General features: G+C 36.9%; 3 protein-coding genes across 3 annotated transcripts; all 3 read left to right on the top strand.

Moving 5' to 3' along the window:
* Positions 1-2,688: 2,688 nt before the first annotated feature.
* On the top strand, positions 2,689-3,651 carry LOC111436298. Its single transcript, XM_023074028.1, has one exon. The coding sequence runs from the start codon at positions 2,713-2,715 to the stop codon at positions 3,628-3,630; it is 918 nt and encodes a 305-aa protein (XP_022929796.1). The 5' UTR covers positions 2,689-2,712; the 3' UTR covers positions 3,631-3,651.
* Positions 3,652-5,967: 2,316 nt separating this feature from the next.
* LOC111436296 (pentatricopeptide repeat-containing protein At4g01570) lies at positions 5,968-8,640 on the top strand. The gene has a single exon (XM_023074026.1). The coding sequence runs from the start codon at positions 6,103-6,105 to the stop codon at positions 8,494-8,496; it is 2,394 nt and encodes a 797-aa protein (XP_022929794.1). The 5' UTR covers positions 5,968-6,102; the 3' UTR covers positions 8,497-8,640.
* Positions 8,641-9,844: 1,204 nt separating this feature from the next.
* On the top strand, positions 9,845-13,468 carry LOC111436297 (UV-stimulated scaffold protein A homolog). The gene is made up of 2 exons (XM_023074027.1): positions 9,845-10,471; positions 11,487-13,468. Exons 1-2 carry the CDS (start codon positions 10,280-10,282, stop codon positions 13,302-13,304), a joined length of 2,010 nt encoding a protein of 669 aa, XP_022929795.1. The 5' UTR covers positions 9,845-10,279; the 3' UTR covers positions 13,305-13,468.
* The last annotated feature ends 2,737 nt before the right edge of the window (positions 13,469-16,205 follow it).

The raw sequence follows: 16,205 nt of genomic DNA, 5'->3' as shown, positions 1-16,205 counted from the left end.
TCCTGTATAGTGGTTACTTCCATAATCATTTTGTAATTTTCGTTAACAAAATTCGAGAAAAAGAATTATTCATAACCCTTCAATTACCTTCTAATATCAATGCAATGAAACTAGAGTATTAAAAGGTTTATCTTCCTCTCTTCTTTTAATAAAAGAAACCATTAAGAAGGTAAAGGAGCCAACTAAACTAAACATCTAGATTACTAATAACAAATCTTTAATAAACTAAAATCGTACAGTCAACATGCTTTAACTACATAAAACTCTCTCGTCTCCTCGATAAAGTTTAACTCTCCATAGACACTTTTTTAGACCGAGGAATCAACATTTTAGTCATATAAAATTAATAGAATAAGACTAGAGAGTTATCAAGCTTGTTGTCGTCTTTAAATTGAAGTTCCCCTCCTTTGAGCCTAAGTTGTCTCTCTATGACTACCCACTCGAGACCGCTCTAGTCCTCAACCAACATCTAATTTTTATTGAAAAACATGTAAAAGCTTAAATGAGTATAAATACTCGACAAGTAGTCTACTTGTAGGCTCTTGATTATGTTTATGACCGATGTTAGAGTACCACACACTAAATCCGACCACAATGCATAACATGAGAGTCCTTTTCTAAGGACCTAAGTCTTGAGGTTCGAAATTCTAGGTTTTAAGTTCTTAAAGAATTGTTTCGATTGTTGCCTAGCCTTGGCTTATGCACTTATGTGATCCCTCGTCCTAGGACAAGTTTAAAGAAGTCTGTCCATTTCTTTTTTCACACACAATGTATAGCACTATTCTTGATCCTTAAACATTTTTTTGAGTTACTTGATTTTAGGTAATACTATGTATTTACCGAGTAAAACATCCAATTGAAGTATGTACGTGTGATTCTTGGCCTCATCCTTCCATATTCACTTAATAATAAGTAAAGTTAAAATTTTAGAGTATTTTTAAGTGGTCCCTATAAGTACATCTTAAGAAAATAGAATGACTACGTACTTACTCAGTCATGTTCGGGGTCTCAGCTTAAGTCCTTCCGAAGTTCAAAATCCTCAGTCTCTTCTTGTATCAACTTTATAGAATCTTTTAAGGGTGTTACTTTTACTAAAATGTGAGGATAGATTAAAAAAATCAAGGCGTGAAGTTTAATCATCATCTTCTTCTTTGGAATAAAAATTCATTGGTAGGCCATTATTCAAGTGAAATGAGGTAAGTATTGAAATTGGGACGAAACATAGTCGAACGAAGGTCAAACGAATAAAAAAGGAACTTGGATGTGTCTTCACAAGTGCAAATGGGAAGGAGTACACGCACGTCAAGATGGTGTATGCGCACCTATCGTATGTCACATTGCACACTTGGAGAGGTGCGACAAAATTAGGTTGGGTCGTGGGTACTGAATCGAGTCTCACACGAGTTGAAGGATTGTGGTTTTTAGAAAGAACAAATGGAAGTCGGATCGAGTTAGGCAACACATCTCCATTGGTCGTTGGACATGTTGCTCTAATTTTAACGCGACCCATGTCCACTAGCAAGCTAGATGCATTACTCCTTCCCTAGCTCAATACATGTCCGCCATTGGCCGCATTGCATTTCGCGTCCCTCCAACTAATGCGTGTCACTCATTACTTCATCTGTGCAACCAGTTTTCAAAATTAGATGAGATTTTCAATGTTTCCCAATTTCTGTACGTTTTCATTTGATACACAACTCAAATCTTGATCCCTTAAAATTTGTGAGTTCGTAATCCTACTTTCTAAACATAATTTTTCATAATCAATCCTCAACCATAGGAAGAAACATTCATGCACAAAGTGGATGATCGTTATTGGAAAATCCACCAAACCTCGGATTTCTAACTTGAATCTTCTTTGAGTTCCTTCATGGAACTCGTGCGGAATCACTCCCAGATCAATTTATCAAAAAAATCAGAACCTAATTCAATATTTTTTCTTATTAAAATTCCTCTCTTTTCCAACCGAAACTAATGATTTGGTTAATTAAGAAAGCATTCCAAAAGAGCAGATGATGAGTTCCATCAACGATGCAAACAACACTTGCTTTACCAAACGCCATCCCTTTGGAAACAAGCACCCTCAACCTTAAGCCTCTCATTTATCTCACACCCACCTTCTTACTTCAAAATTACCATTTCTTTACCTTCTTTACACTATAACTAACTTACCCAATTCAAACCGAGTGAAAAACGAAGCATGCTGGAAGGACTTAGGTTGGTTTGTGGGATAGTTTTTCACTCTTAAAATTGAAGAGCAAGTAACGTGATCATGACGTAGAAACGCAGGGAAATCTCTCCACTCTTAGAAGTGAATAGTAAGTAACGTGGCTATGATGCAAGAGTACATCGGGATCATCAAGTCTTGAATCCAGATAACAGTTAATTAATATCCTCGTTTAAACACCAAAAATATGTATAAACACCTAGTTTTAAAGACAATTATTGGAAACACTTGGTGAATCACAAAAGGTACAAAAAAAGTCATTCTCATGAGTACCACACACACACCAACAAAATTAGTATGATTTGGTAAGACTTTCTTCCAAGGAAGACAATGAAAAACAAACCCATTGTAGACGTAGTCGTTGAACACTCCTCATCCCAATCCCCTCCGATCGAAACATCCCATCTAACCCCAAAATCATCCCCATATTTCTATAAACAACACCAACAACAAAACCCCCACATACCAAATTCCAAATATCCCAAATGAATTGGCTGCCTCTCGACAATACCCATTTAACCTTCTTCAAATGCACCCGATGGCAACTAGAAGAGACATTAGACAAATTCACCTGCCCTTATCATTATTACTGCGACACCGTTTACCCCGGCAATTATCCCCCCACCGTTGATTTACTCGTTCTTGTCTTCACGGTGGCGACTTACGTCTCGACCCTTTTGTTCATGCTGGCCGACGTATCGTCGTCTCGTGGGAAGAATTGTTTCGATCAACCAAAGAGGTTCCTTTTACCATCTGGGCCTGTTTCTCTTCCGATTTTCCTCTTTGTATTGACCAAAGGCCATCGAATCAATACCCTTTTCCCTCTGTTCCTCATGGGTCCTGCAATTCTTCATTTGGTTTACATCTCAGCTCTCACATTTGACAATAATGGAGGCGACAAGGACATTAAGTATGTGTTCTTTGAAGCTTCCACAATGTCTGGGATTCTTCATGCGAGCTTGAATTTGGACGCTCTGATTCTGCCTTACTACACGGGGTTGGATGCTTTGATTGGGTCCAATTTTTCTGGGGAATGTCCATCGTGTGTTTGTAGAAAGGAGCCTTTGGTTGTTGGGGGGAGGCTTGTGTCTTACAGGGGTTGGTCGGGTACTACGTTTGTGGTTGTGTGTGCTTTGTGTACGAGGATTGTGTGTCGGGTGTCGGGGGAGAAGGTGAAGAGAAGAGCTGCGGTTTTGAGGTGGGTGTTGGAAGGGTTGGGTTGGGTTTTCATAACGTGGGATTGTGTTTATTTGAGTGGAAATTTGGGATTGGAGAGAAGGGAGGTGCAAGGTGTTGCTTATGGTTGTGTGTTTGGTTTGGTGTTTGTTCATGTGGTCAAAGTGGTGAGGAGATGGCAGTTGATGTGTTATGTGGGGAATGATTATGAATTGGACAATGCGTAAATATGGTGCTCTTTTTTTTTCTTTTTTTTTTTTTTGGTGTATTTTGAGTTTTTTATTTGTATATAGAGAATGTTGTCTTCAATGCGACGTTAGTGAAGCTTCGTTGCGTTTTCTTTGAGTTTGTAACTCATTAGAACAAAAAAACACGAGAAAACTTGAATAAGTACAAAACTCAATAAGTAACCTGCTTGTAAACTTTTAATTATATTCATAGTAGATGCTAGAGTACCACATTCTTTTCTTTAATGTTCTTATTCTTCTTATTCTTTTCTTGAACGTTCCTACTCTTGTCCTAAGAACTTAGGTTCTTAGATTTTATCTTTGAGTTCTAAATTCTTATCGTGATTTTGAGGACCTTGGTCTTGGGTTTTGTGTTCTTAAACTCTGTTTTGATCAACGATCTTGTTAGGGTCTCGGTGGGAATGTCCGCATATTGTTTTTTTAGTGTAAACTTAATAGAAAATTTAAGAAGACAAAATTTTAATTCTGCAACATACAATTTCTTCCGATCTTCTATTTTGTGCAGAAAAATCATCATCATGCTTAAATGTAGAAACTTGTTGTAATGTACTCTTATGTTTTTTAACCTTCTTTTTAGGCCTATTTGTAGGCTTCGGAGATGGAAAGTTTGAAATCTCATTTTTATTACCCCTAGTGACCTTTCTCTAGTCCTCCTTCGTTCAGATGATAAGTTCGATGAAACCACCGACTTATAGGTTGCATTTCCCTGATTAAAATAGTTTTTGGTTTGTTTTTGACACTGTGAGTTAATAAGCTTATGATATTTCGCTTGTGGTTGCTTGTTTTACGGGAATCTTTTAGCCAATTGGGGGTATTCTAATCAATATGATGAGTTTCCTGCATTCAGTTTGAGTATTAATGTTCTATGATGATGAATTTAGTTCGAAGTCTCAATATCATGGTTATGTTGCTTCGGACTTGAATATTAATTCTGTTGAGCTAAAGGTAAGTTGTGTGCCTTTCCATCAAAGGTGAAGTCTGGCCCTTAAATTATAATCTCCATTTGGTCTTTTACACCGGAGGAGGTTTGCGATAACCTTCTCTTCATTGAGCATCAATGCAGGCTCTAAATCATCTATGAATGTGAGGTTTGTCTTCTCATCGTGCTCCTTGATGTAGCACTCTAAAGCCTCTCCCTAGTAGACGCGTTATAAATCATGAGGCTGACGACGATACGTAACGGGTCAAAGCTGACAATATCTGCTAGCGGTTGGCTTGGGCTATTACAAATGGTATCAAAGTCAAACACTAGGTCTTGTGCCAACGAGGACGTTGTGAGTCACAATCACCCTTTTCTTGGCAGTGGATTTGGTGATTGTGTGTCACCCACTCTCAATACTAAGTGAGTCAAGTCAACTTATGATCATGTCGCCTACGACCACCGAGTAACATAAGAACGTTAGAAAATAGGGCAAAGAGATTTTGAAAGCAAAGTTGGGAGAGATTGAAAGAAATGTTGTATGATATACAAGCAAAAGAAAACACAACGGCTTAAATAACATATGACTTTTGGGGTAGAGAGAATTTGAGAACTAGTCTCATCAACCTATAGTACCTTTTGAGACGATTTAGGTCTAGCAGACCTAGACGTGATTTCGCCAAACGGTCATACAAAATCAGAGAGAGAAGTTGACAAGTAGTCACACCCTTTGTAATACATTCTGGGGCATTTCATATCCACAAGGCGTAGACATGATTCTACTTAAACGTCATACACTTAGAAAAATAAAGAAAGAAATTATATATCTTGAAAGCAGTAAAGGAAAGCGATAAAGTGATACAAGGCAAGAGTTTCGACTTGTAATGGGCATGCGGTCATGGACAACACGCTTTGGACCAGCATGACCGAGACACTGGAACTCAAGGGGGTGGATTGTGAGATCTCATGTATGTTGGAGAGGGGAAAGAAACATTCCTTGTAAAAACCTCTCTTAGTAGAGGCGTTTTAAAACGTGAGGTTGACAGCAATACGTAATGGGCCAAAGCGGGCAATATCTGCTAGTGCTGGGTTTGCTGATCTTACATCGGTTGAAGAGAGGAATGAAATATTCCTTGTTAGGGTGTGGAAACCTCTCCCTAATAAATGGATTTTAAAACCGTAGGCCGATAGCGATAGGTAACAGACCAAAACGAACAATATCTTCTAGCATTCTAGCATTGATGATACTAAATTTATGGGAGCGTGAAAGGGGTGCTATGACGAATTGACTTGGGCACCGAATTAAAATGAGTGATTCATAACCCAAACATGATACTCATAATAAGTGATTTGTAGAGCCAACAAAATGTCGTACTTCATTGTTTTGAAACAATGGTCAAACTTGGACAATGAAATTTGGGTCACCGGTTTAAAAATCTCACGCAATAACATCTCTTCCAATTCTTCGTCTTCCCGATTCATTTATCCAATTTTCAAGGATTTCTGAATCTTTCATTAGAAATGCAAATGCAATGCGCCATGGAATTGGTGGTTTCGTTGCTATGGAATCAAGGGCAACGCCGACTCTGTCTCGATTGGCCGACCTCCTCCTTGTTGCTTCCATCACCAAAACCCTATCGGAATCAGGTACTCGAACCCTTCAACACCAATCACTTTCAATATCGGAGCCTCTCCTCCTCCAAATACTCCGTAGCAGATCTGTTCATCCTTCGAATAAGCTCGATTTCTTCAAATGGTGCTCTCTCAGCCCTAATTTCAGCCATTCACCCTCCACATATTCTCAAATCTTCCGTATCCTCTGTCGCTCCGGATACCTCCATGAGGTTCCCCTTTTGCTCTCCTCGATGAAGCGAGACGGTGTTGATGTTGATTCTCACACTTTCAAGGTCCTTCTCGATGCGTTTATCAGGTCTGGTAAATTCGATGATGCTCTTGATATTTTAGACCATATGGAAGAGTTAGGGACTAGCTTGGAACTTAACACGTACAACTCTGTTCTCGTCGCTCTCGTCAGGAAAAACCAGGTGGGTTTGGCCTTGTCAATTTTCTTTAAGCTCTTTGATGCTTTTAGTACTGGAGGGCAAGAAGGTAGTGCTGTACCTAGTTTTTCCTTCTTGCCTAATGCACTTGCTTGTAATGAATTGTTGGTTGCTCTTAGGAAATCAGACATGAGGGTTGAGTTCAAAAAGGTTTTTGACAAGCTTAGAACAATTAGAAGCTTTGAGTTCAATGTCTGCGGTTATAATATATGCATTCATGCTTTTGGATGTTGGGGTTATCTGGATACTTCTCTTGCCCTGTTCAAAGAAATGAAGCAAAGAAGCTTAGTTTCGGTGTCTTTCAGTCCAGATTTGTGTACATATAATAGCCTTATTCATGTGCTCTGTTTGGTAGGGAAGGTAAACGATGCACTTATTGTGTGGGAGGAACTTAAAGGGTCAGGTCATGAGCCTGATGCCTTCACATACCGTCTTATAATTCAGGGTTGCTGTAAATCTTACCGAATGGACGATGCTACCGCGATTTTTAATGAAATGGAGTACAATGGATTTGTCCCAGATACCATTGTATATAATTCTCTCCTTGATGGGTTATTTAAGGCTCGGAGAGTTGTTGAAGCATGTCAATTTTTTGATAAAATGGTGCAAGAAGGTGTTAGGGCTTCTCCTTGGACATACAATATTCTAATTGATGGATTATTTAGGAATGGAAGAGCTGAAGCTAGCTACACTTTATTCTGTGATTTGAAGAAAAAGGGTCAATTTGTTGATGGTGTTACTTACAGCATCATTATACTGCAACTGTGTAAAGAGGGACTGCTTGAGGAAGCACTACAATTGGTTGAAGAAATGGAAGCGAGGGGCTTTGTTATTGATCTTGTTACTGTAACATCTTTGTTGATTGCAATGCACAAGCAAGGGCAGTGGGAAGGGTTAGAGAGGCTCATGAAGCACATTAGAGAAGGTGATTTGGTCCCCAATGTGCTGAAATGGAAGGCCAATATGGAAGATTCAGTGAAGTATCAGAAAAATAAAAGGAAAGACTACTCACCTCTGTTTTCTCCAAAGGAGGATCTGAGTGAGATTATAAGTTCAAGAGCTTCTTCTGTTGCTAAAGTTGATGATATTTCCGAAAACACAGAAGAAAAAGATGATGACAATTGGTCATCATCCCCACATGTAGATCTCTTGGCTAATCTTGCTAAGTCTACAGGTGATTCGTTGCAACCATTCTCTCTTAGTCCAGGGCAACGAGTTCAAGCAAAAGGGGACAACTCATTCGATATCGATATGGTCAATACATTTTTGTCTATTTTTCTAGCAAAGGGAAAATTGAGCTTAGCTTGTAAGTTGTTTGAGATCTTCAGCGATATGGGCGTGAACCCAGTGAGGTACACTTACAATTCAATGTTGAGTGCATTTGTGAAGAAGGGATACTTTGAGCAGGCATGGGGTATATTTAACGAAATGGGCGAGAAGGTATGTCCAGCTGATATAGCCACGTATAATGTGATAATTCAAGGACTCGGGAAGATGGGTAGAGCAGATCTTGCAAGTTCGGTTCTGGAAAAGCTAATGGAGCAGGGTGGCTATCTCGATATCGTAATGTACAACACGTTGATGAATGCGCTGGGGAAGGCAGGTCGAATGGATGATGTAAATAAGCTTTTTGAGCAAATGAGGAGCAGTGGGATAAACCCAGATGTTGTCAGTTTTAATACACTTATTGAAGTTCACAGCAAAGCAGGTCGGTTTAAGGACGCTTACAAATTTTTGAAGATGATGCTGGATTCGGGCTGTTCCCCGAACCATGTCACGGATACAATTTTGGATTTCCTAGGGAGAGAGATTGAGAAAGCGAGGTATGAAAAAGCTTCAATCATGCGTGAGAAGAACAGTTCTTGACTTTCCTGTTAACATTGGAGTTATTGTCTTTTTTCATTTCTATTGCAATTTTCTGTAGTCTTCCTGTAAGAATGGGATCTAGTTTGTTTGTGAATAAGTATTTAAAAGTCGGTCTAATTTACTTGATCGAGTAATTTTCCTGTTCTTGTATGTTCGGCCCTCGGAGTACAGAGAGATCAGAACTTGATAATTCATTCCATGATATTTTATTCTTGGCTCTACAAACACAGGCACCTATGCGTTATCTACTAACCCATCTTTGAATTCGAACTCAGCCCTTTAATATAATTACGTGATTAGTGTCACAGTTGCACTCTTGCGCTAGAGGAACAATGATTGTGGGGACACTTGTTCTTTACCTAGCGAACAAGTTATGTGAAATTCAGACTTTGCAGACAATATTAACGTATGCTTGAGCTTTGAGTCACGCTTGCAAGAAATATTTTGGAAAATGTGAGAGAACAAGTTATGTGAAATTCAGACTTTGCAGACAATATCAACGTATGCTTGAGCTTTGAGTCACGTTTGCAAGAAATATTTTGGAAAATGTGAGCGAACAAGTTATGTGAAATTCAGACTTTGCAGACAATATCAACGTATGCTTGAGCTTTGAGTCACGTTTGCAAGAAATATTTTGGAAAATGTGAGCGTAAAGAAAGCAATGTTATAAGCCAAAAGTGAGTATGGAACGACAACAACTTTGATAGCATAAACCCAAGTAGTAAAAATTGACAACTATCACATCTTCTTATAGTACTATTTGGGGCATTTTAACCATGGCGAGTGATAGATATGGTTTTGGTAATCGATCATACACCTTTACATTGACACAACATGAAACAGTAAAGATCTATCTAGTATTGACACAACATGAAACAGTAAAGATCTATCTAAGACGAATGTATGTAAAAAGGGGTTTGGAAGTTTGAAGGTTTTAATATTAGTGATCCAAACGTAAGCACTTGGAATTAAAATTGATAATTGTTTTCAAGTTTATGATACTCCTATGTTAGGATTTGAAAGAAACGTTAATAGCATCATCGTCTACTATTGATATGTTATGCTGATGCCCTACTGATCTCACTTATTCATTCAAACAAACATGATGAACGGCTTAATATGTACGTATTTATACATTTTCAATTTTATATTTAATAGAATTTCAAAATTTTAATTTTTAAATATGAAATTTGAGACACAAAATTTACAACTTCAAATTAGTCACTAAATTTGATTTTTCTTCTTTTTTAAAAGAGAAAAACATAGCTAAAAATAAAAACAAAAATAATTATATATTAAAAAAAATCAGCAAGTGGAGATTAAAGAGAGAATAAAGCATACTAATGGAACGGAAAGGGCGAGACGTTGAACAAATAACCAAAATCAAAACCAAATTGGGAAGCAAATAAAGCTTCCCTTCCCCTTCCCATTCGAATCCCTACCTCCAAACCATCTCCATCCATTCCCTTCCACCGCCTCACCCATGGATGAACAATTTCAATTGGAAGAACATCTCTCCACCAAATGGATTATGGAATTGAAGACCAAAGTTGTTCATATTAAGATCGCAGCCTCAGATCTCAAGGCTACATGATTTCTGATCCATTTATCCCTTCTTATCCGATTCAACCACGCCGCCAAATTCTCCAATCTTTTCTTGCCCTTCGATTTGCATCACAGGGTGGCGGTGGCGCCGATGTGGTTCTACTCTACCCGACCCGACTGTGAAGCAATATATATATTACCGCTTTTGGAAAATCAGGACGATGTCTCTGTTTGACCAATGATCATGGAGCAAGACCGAGGAGAGGGAGCTAAGGTTAGGGTTTTGATCGAGAAGGCTACCAACTCCACTGATTCCGAGGTCCATCCTCGCCTCCTCAAGGCCATCAAATCGGTTGTTCGGTCTTCCGACTCTGAGCTCCGAGTCGCCGCCCAAACTCTTATGGACCTTATGAAGCGCGACCATTCTCAGGTTTCTTGTCTAATCTTTTTCTTTCAAATTTCAGTTTCGATTTTATGTTCTTGAGTTCAATTCGTCGATTCCGACTTATTTTATGGTATAAGCGTTCATTATTTGTGATTTAACCTGAAGTTTGTATTTGATCGTTTCGGAACTTTCTTTGCCTTGGAATTGGATTGAAGTTTGGCTTAATTGACCCATTTATCTTAAGCAAAGACTGATAAATCTCCTTCAAACAAAAGGGTTTCTTAATTGACCCTTTAGTTGCTGCAGTCGATAGTTCATAACAGTGCTTGGATTGACAGCCTGCATCTTTTCCATGGAATAATGTGCTCTGAGAAATTTGTGAGCACTGTAGGTCATAATTGAGTGAAGAATTAAATTTTGATATTCTGGCCACCCAACTTGTAAATTGTGATGCATCATTTTGTGCTGCCTCTCTGCGGTTCTTCTGTAACTTAACACATGTTGTAAAATTATTTCTTGACCGTGACTGCGAGGTATATGCTTTTATCAAAATATGCTTGTTGTATATATTTTTTCAATGTGGAAAGATGCTTTTGTTTAGTTTGTGGCTTAAATCTCAGTTATAGGTTGGACTTGTTCATCAGGATAAGGTCATAATGAGGAGTTTAGTAATGTTTAAGAGATCAAGTATTAGAGGCTATTAGGCATATTTCCTCATTCTTTAGCATAAAGCGATAACTCTTGCTTAATTTTTTCGCTCTCTCGTTGACTGGTCTGGTAATGGAACGTCGGAATGATAGAAGTGGTAATCACATCTTTAGTTTGTCGTATTTGAGGGTATCAGTGTTATTTATCTTGATGTCTTCTTTTTATAGTAGTATAAGAAAAATTAAAGAACTCAGAATGAACCAAATGTCCTCTTGGTTACTGTTGTCTTAATGTTTCATCTTTTTGAGCTGTTGCAAATCTTTGTGAAGAGAATAGGCGGCACAGGGAGTAGCCTGACAGCAATGATGGAATTATATGAATCTTTTAGCTTTTTTTTTTTTTTTGTTGGCAGGTCCGCTATCTCACACTTCTGGTAATTGATGAACTTTTCATGAGATCAAAGCTTTTTAGATCCCTTGTTGTTGAGAACTTGGATCAATTGTTGACATTAAGTGTTGGATTCAGAAGAGATGTGCCACTTCCTGCACCAGCAGCTGTTGCATCTATATTACGTTCAAAGGCAATCGAGTTTTTGGAGAAGTGGAACGATTCTTTTGGTATTTACCACAGACAGCTTAGATTAGGTTATGACTACCTAAGGAACATTCTTCGATTCAAGTTTCCAAACATACAGGCAAATGCAGCACGGCGTCAGCAAGAGAGAATGAAAAGAGAAAGAAGGTCAAAAGAGATACTTCTTAGCAAGTTTGAAATGTTGAAAGGGAATTTTTCTTCTATCAAGGAAGAGATTCAATCGACTTTAGACGAGATCAAGGAGTGTTTGGATATTGTTCATTCTAAAGAGGATTCCAAAGCCATGATTCCCTTGGATGATGACATCACAGAAGACTTTCGACCTTCCGAGCTAAGACAGATTCGTCTTGATGCACTGAAAGAAGGGGAAATGGTTCATGAGAATAATGATAATAAAGTGATTTTTGATGCATTAAGGGAGGTTTACAAGCTCATGTCAAAACATCTGGTTTCCATCAAAGAGTGGATTTCTGTTCTTGTTAGGGTTGACTCAACGGACACAAGATTCAGGGATTCAGCCTTAAGGGAGTTCATCGACATACGAAATAGTCTATGTGCAGTGAAGAAGAGATGTGAAGAATCGGGTTGTACTTTTACAGAGAGTGCAAACCATGACGACAAAGATGAAGATTTCTGGGAAGAAGGTCCGGTGGGCGCAACGGAGAATGGAGATTCTGTTGCATATGAAAGGAAAAAAGAAGATGTTGCCATGAATGGAGGTACCTTTACGTACGAAAGGAAAAATGAAGATCTTGTTGTGGCGCCAACATCCAACGTGATTAAAAATGCAGGCACTGAAACCATTAGTGAGGCACATGTTGGCAAGGCGGTGCAAAATGGCGAAGTTGGTAGTAGTGATTCAGCCCCCTCCCTAAGGAATAAGCTCTTAGCTGATGCTCCAGTTATTGAATGGGGCTCTTTCTTAAATACGTGGGACTCCAAGATGGATATCCTGGCTAACCAGCGAGGATTAGAGCTTGAAAGTCACTGGGGTCGAGTAGACTACGACGCAACAATTCCTGCAGAGAAAATTGCAGAACTAAATGTCCGGGCTTCACTGTACAAGGAAGATCAACCCGAAATTCAACCATGTCGGGCTCCTTTAAGAAAAGGAGGACTTTGTCAGAGAAGGGATCTAAGAGTGTGCCCATTTCATGGACCTATTGTGCCGCGTGATGATGAAGGACGACCATTCGACACGAGCTCTTCATTGGATGAAACAACTCCTCCCGATCAAGAGATGGGATCCGTTGAAAAGTTAGTGAAACAGGCTGTGAAAAACGTACGTGCCAGAGATAAAGAGGCAGTGGCGAAGCGAGAACGTGACAAACAAGCACTGAAACGTGCCAAACTTGCAAAGATTAGAGAGCACAATGAAGCTGTTTTGCGCGACGCTGCAGTGGCATCGACATCAAGATCTTCTGGTTTGGGCGAGTGTATGGAAACAACTGGTGAAATGAGGGGATCAGCTGGGAAGAAGAAGAAAACACTTGCATCGATGCTGCGTAAGAAGACGTTGACAAAAGATCGAATATCGCAGAGGCTTTTAGGCATAAGGTCCAGGGATTCAACTCAGAGGCAGCTTACACTGAGTCAAGGAGCTAACTATGGCGATGCATTCCCAAATCAGTGGTAAATCCCGTCTCCATAACTTGTGGGACTAAAGGGGAATGGCTGTCCATACATGAAACTGTTTATTGGATTAAATTTTGTATATTCCTTTGTTTATTCCATGGGACATCTGAGTGAAGCAAATAAGATAAAAAAAACAATATGTTTTTTTTTTAATTAAAAAAAAAACAGTATATTCCTTTGTTTGTATTATTTTTCTAAATTTTATTCTTAAAAAAACAAATAAAATTAGAATATTATAAGAAATAAAATAAAAGGTCATAAATTTCAATTAGTGAATATCATTCCATAAGTAATAATTATTTCAATTTTATAATTAAACTATAGGATTTGTTTGCCAACTCAGTTTCTAAGCACTTCCTTTCGGATGAGAGCTTAATCGCTCCAATATTATTTTACAAGTTTTATAGCAAACTCGAACATTTTCATGGACTAAGATCAAACCGTTATAAATATTAGAAGCACAACTTTGAGATTAGAAGCACAACTTTTTTCAAAGTGGATGTACAAATTTAGCTTTTATCCTTTACCATACAATAATATATTTTGTAAATAATATTAATGAAAAGAAAGAACTTTTGGAAGATTTAGTTTAAATAAAGAGAAAAGTAGAATATTAAAAAAGCTCGATGACTAAATAATTCAATCCACCCAACCATATGGTCGAAAAGTCAAATGAGTCAAAAAAATCTGATGAAACCCAACCAAACTTTATAGTAGGTTTGGTTACTGGACTCCTCTAAAACTAGATTGTGTTGAATTGAATTGACTCGAATTCATGGTAATTTTTAAAAATACATTTTATTTACCATACCATTAAATATTCTTATATTTATTTAATTTATAATATTTTTTTATTATTTATTTTTCCCCTATACGTAATTTTTTTAAAATATATATTGAAATTTAAATTTAAATCTTAATTAAATATTTAAAAATAAAGAAACAACGTTTTAATTTTATTAAAATAAAAATTTGCATAAACAACCACCTAACTCAAAAAATGTATGGCCGAATTGAGTTGAGTTCATTATACAATAAATATATTTTTCTCTTTTATATTTAAAATATTAAATCTAATTTAAATACTTCAAATTAAATATATTTTTCTCTAATTGTATTTAATATATTAAATATATTAAATGTTAATTTTGACGCTTTAAATCTTTGCTGGCATGTGTTCCTCTCTCCTTGTGGTTACATGAGTTTCAAATTTTTTTACTTTAGTTTAGTGATTTTTATCTTTTATTACGTAACTTAATTCAACTTGGTTGGTTCGCCAAAGTTGAACAATTTTTTAATATCTTTCTAACGAAACTAATTTCTTTCCATTTTGTTAACTAAAAGAGAAATAAATCCATCCAAAATAGGCCGAAAACTAAGTTGTTATCGTTCTAGAGGTTCAATCAAAGCTCCATCTTTTAGTGCATTTTGGCTTGAGGTTCGTTCATAAAAGATGTGTGAGATCCTTTTTAGAACAATACATTAAATATCATAACTTAACGTACATAAATCTCATAATTTTGGAGAGAAACCGAGGCTAAAACTCGTGGATTATTGATAATTTTGGAAGATTGAAGTAGGAATTTGAATATAGTTGGAAATTATAAAGAATGGAAGAAGGAAAGCATTACTTGTGAAGTGAGAAATTATGTAATTAACTTTGGAGTGAAGTAATACTTTGTTCCATTATTTTATTTTCTCTCTATAAAATTCTTCTTCACTAAAACACTCCATTTTTTCCGAATATATTCTTTTCTTCTTACTTCTTTTCCCTTTACATAATCTAATACAAGTATTCAAAAAAAAAAAAAAAAAAATTGTAGTTACGTGTGATTCTCCTAGAGCTACCTTGACTCTCGTATGTGGCGTTTTACTCTATTAGGGGTTTAAAGATCTCTATTCGAGTATTGTCGTCTATCAAGGCATGATTGCATTATTATAGATTCCCAAGACCAGCCAAGTGAACATGACCATCAATATAGCATTATATAGTGCTTGCATATAGGTCTCGTCCTTCAGACTCGCAATAAAGTGGTCTATCTTCATCTTCTCTAAATTGACCAGCACTAACACAAACCCTACCAATCTATTAGACACTATGTCTTACTTTCAACCGTCTCCATGCCCTATTTCAATTCAAGGAAAGCTACCTGTTTCTTGAGCCTAGCTACCACAGGGTAGTACTTCCTTATATAGGCATATATACATCACTAGCTGTTTCTCAATATTCTGTTTCTCAATATTGAGCATCGTGTGAGTGCTCTTCTACTCAAAGCCCACAAACAATAAACAAAGAACACAATCATCTACCGTTGGGTTCGACAATTATTGGGAATGAATTAGAGACGAATATCTCACCCACCACACCACTCCCACACATTATTGAACTTGGATCCCCACCCTCCATCCAAACCTATGTTTTGCCCACTCCCATTATTATTGCTTACATCAATTATTTGTACCATAACAAAACTCTCTATGCCTTTTCTATACCTCGATCTACCATTCTCACCTACTTTTTATTCCCAATTTTATTTCATTTTACTTTTATTAATTGATTTCATATGATAGTCTCATAAAATTAATAATTATTTCACCATTTAAGTATCCTAAAAAAAATGATAAAATGGTGCTTAAAAAGTAAAGAAATTGGGAGAATAAATAGAAGATGGGAATCTTAATAGTATATAATTTTTTTGTAAAAAATTAAAAGTCTTAACAAAAATAATTAATTCAAAATAAAACAATTTAAAAAATGAAATTTATTCCAACTACAATCATTTGAGAGAGAAACTAATTATTGGTATTATTATTTGGTCAAATATACGATTTATTTGTAAATTCATGATTTTTTTTTTTTTTTTTTTTTTTTTTTTTTTTTTTTTTTTTTTTTTTTTTTTTT

This window comes from Cucurbita moschata, unplaced genomic scaffold (assembly GCF_002738365.1).
Source record: "Cucurbita moschata cultivar Rifu unplaced genomic scaffold, Cmos_1.0 Cmo_Scf00053, whole genome shotgun sequence".
Lineage (NCBI taxonomy): Eukaryota > Viridiplantae > Streptophyta > Magnoliopsida > Cucurbitales > Cucurbitaceae > Cucurbita > Cucurbita moschata.
This window is presented reverse-complemented; position numbering and strand designations above follow the sequence as displayed.